General features: G+C 42.3%; 1 protein-coding gene across 1 annotated transcript in view; it reads right to left on the reverse strand.

Annotated features, from left to right (window-relative positions):
* The window catches only part of EIF2AK2 (eukaryotic translation initiation factor 2 alpha kinase 2), a 31,551-nt gene that overhangs the window by 15,707 nt on the left and 13,271 nt on the right, over positions 1-2,573 (reverse strand). The window contains exon 9 of the mRNA XM_045287028.1: positions 2,061-2,186. Within this exon, the coding sequence (XP_045142963.1) occupies positions 2,061-2,186 (126 nt within the window). The remainder of the gene's footprint in view (positions 1-2,060; positions 2,187-2,573) is intronic.

Below are 2,573 nucleotides of genomic sequence, written 5' to 3' on the forward strand. Positions count from 1 at the left end.
TGGATGTTGCCCCAATGAAAGGTAAACAACATATACCTATTGTTTATTGATTCCTTTACAGAACCCTCATATTTCATGGTTGCAAATTAACAACCAACCACCATTTGTCTATTATTGGAAAATTTTCTTTGCTCTCATTTTTCATTGTTATAACCCACGTGTGATTTCTGTCTTTTTGTTATAGCTTTTCTCATAATTTAGATAATGTCCATAGAATAGTTTCCAGTTGGGAGACCTCTGGGCCAAAGAATATAGATATATTTATGGCTCTAAGTTAATATTTCCCATTTTTTTACACAGTTTTATTGGCATATAATTCACATAGCATACAATTAAATAGTTCATATTTCCCATTTCAAAAGTGTGCTAATTTACAAAGCCAGCAGAAATGGGCAGATCTTGCACCCTTACCAACACTGAGAATTATCGGGGTTTTTTTTTAAGTTGCTAGCGATGGAAGAAGCAACAGCGCTTCATTCCTGTGAAGGAAAACAATGAAGAAGGACAAGAAAGAGTGCTGTAAATATATAACGCAGCATGTGTCAATTCAACGCTTGTAGGTACATAATTCAGTGAAAATAGTGACAGGAACCATGTGGTGCCACCACTAACCACAAATGTCAAATTTCTCCCCGCCATTAACAAAGACGCACCGGCTTCTACCTGGGCCAGCCTTCCCCTCCCAAAGTCTTGTTTCAAGGGCATCCAGTTATTTCATTTGCAAGGTATTGGACACGGGGCACAGATGGACTGGAGTAAAGGATACCTAGGCCTTCCTGACTCTTCTCCTTGGCTCTGATCATTTGCCTGAGACAGGTCATTGTTTCCTCTCCTCTGGGCCCCCGAGGATCAGTCTGGCCAAGTTACACACCTAACAACTGAAGCAACAAACCAGAGTGGCCAAACGGGGAACATGGAATTAAAGACTTCCTTCCTGCATGGTTCTCTTCCTGTAGGAAGGAAGGCAGATCATACAAACTGAACATGGAAAGCAAAGGGTTATCGTGGGAACACAGTGGACTGATAGTCAAGGATGAGTTCTAGATCTTCACTGTGTGACTGTAATCATTTCCAAAGGTAGCCACCATCCTTCCCTCCCTGCCTGTAGGCACCTGCCCCTCCTCCAGTCAAGAAGTAGAGTCTCTTTGCCCTTACTTGGGATCTGAGCTGGCCTTACTAACTTGTTTAGCCAATAGAATGGGGAGGGAGTGATGTTCTGGGACTTCCAAGGCTGGGTCAAAAGAAGCCTTGCTATTTCTTCTCCATCTCTTGAACAATCCCTCTCAGGACACACCCGCTACCTTGTGAGAATCCATGTGGACGCTCTGTGGTTAACAGTCCCTGTCGAACTTCCAGCCCAAAGCCAGTATCAGGTGCCTGCCAGGTGAGAGCTCGACCGTGAACATCCAGCCTATTCATCCGACCTTGTTCTACCTTAACCGAGAGCCTGCAGATGACTCTTGATGCCAAATGCAAGGCAGTCTCCCAAGGAGAATCGCCCAGATGAACCCAACCAATCCATAGAACCATGAATAATAATAAAAAAATTGCTTTAAGCCACTCATTGCTGGGTACTATGCAGCAATAGATAACCAACACAATTGCCAACTTGCTTTTCACTTAGACAAATCAATCCTCATCTTGGACCTAAGTCTCCTAACATGTAACATGAGATCAGAGATTCTCGTAGTCACATTCAGCCATACAAGGGGGTCTTGAGACGTTTGCGACAAAATTCCATGATGCTTCAACGTTTTCACACAAACTTTCTGAAGACCCCTCTCTCCCTGCCCTGTGAGTCTATAACTTCTATTCACCAAGACAGCTTCAAACCGATGATCTGTGGCAGGTCCGTTTTCTACGGAATCAGCCAGGGCTCAACAAGATGCTTACACAGGAAGTCAATCTCCTGATGGTAAAATGAACAATTTAAGGAGGACCAGAAAGAATTTAAAAAGAGTGCTAGAAGAAAACAGAGAAGAGAGGAACATAAAGAAAATAGTAACGTCTCCTGGGGGGGATAAAAGAACAATCACTACTTACTCATTATCATTACTACTTACTCATCACGATATTTAACGCGTTTAATAACATAAGTCTTCTGATCAATTCTGTGTTTGGCTTTGAAAACTTGGCCATAGCCACCTGAGCCGATCGGTTCTATTTCAGTAAAATCCTTCACAAACCTTCAACAATAAATAGCACATGTTATTTTGAGGTGCAAATCCCACCATGACCACCTCTCTTCCCTTGAATATCATTTGTCAATGGAATATATAACAAACACGGTAAGAGCATCCACATCACAGAACCTCTGGAAACACAGAGGCTAGAAGGCAGACCCTCTTTTCTTTCTTTTTTTTGGGGGGGGGATCATTTTATTGAGGGCTCTTACAATGCTTATTAAAATCCATACATCAATTGTATCAGGCATATTTGTACATATGTTGCCATCATTCTTTTCTAGATAGTTACTTTCTATGGAGCCCTTGGTATCATCTCTTTTCCCCCCCTCCCCCCACCCTCGTGACCGCTTGATAGATTATAAATTATTTTCATATCGCTCACCGACC

Source organism: Echinops telfairi, unplaced genomic scaffold (genome assembly GCF_000313985.2).
Source record: "Echinops telfairi isolate 266 unplaced genomic scaffold, ASM31398v2 ScPeMD7_10;HRSCAF=50, whole genome shotgun sequence".
Classification (NCBI taxonomy): Eukaryota; Metazoa; Chordata; class Mammalia; order Afrosoricida; family Tenrecidae; genus Echinops; species Echinops telfairi.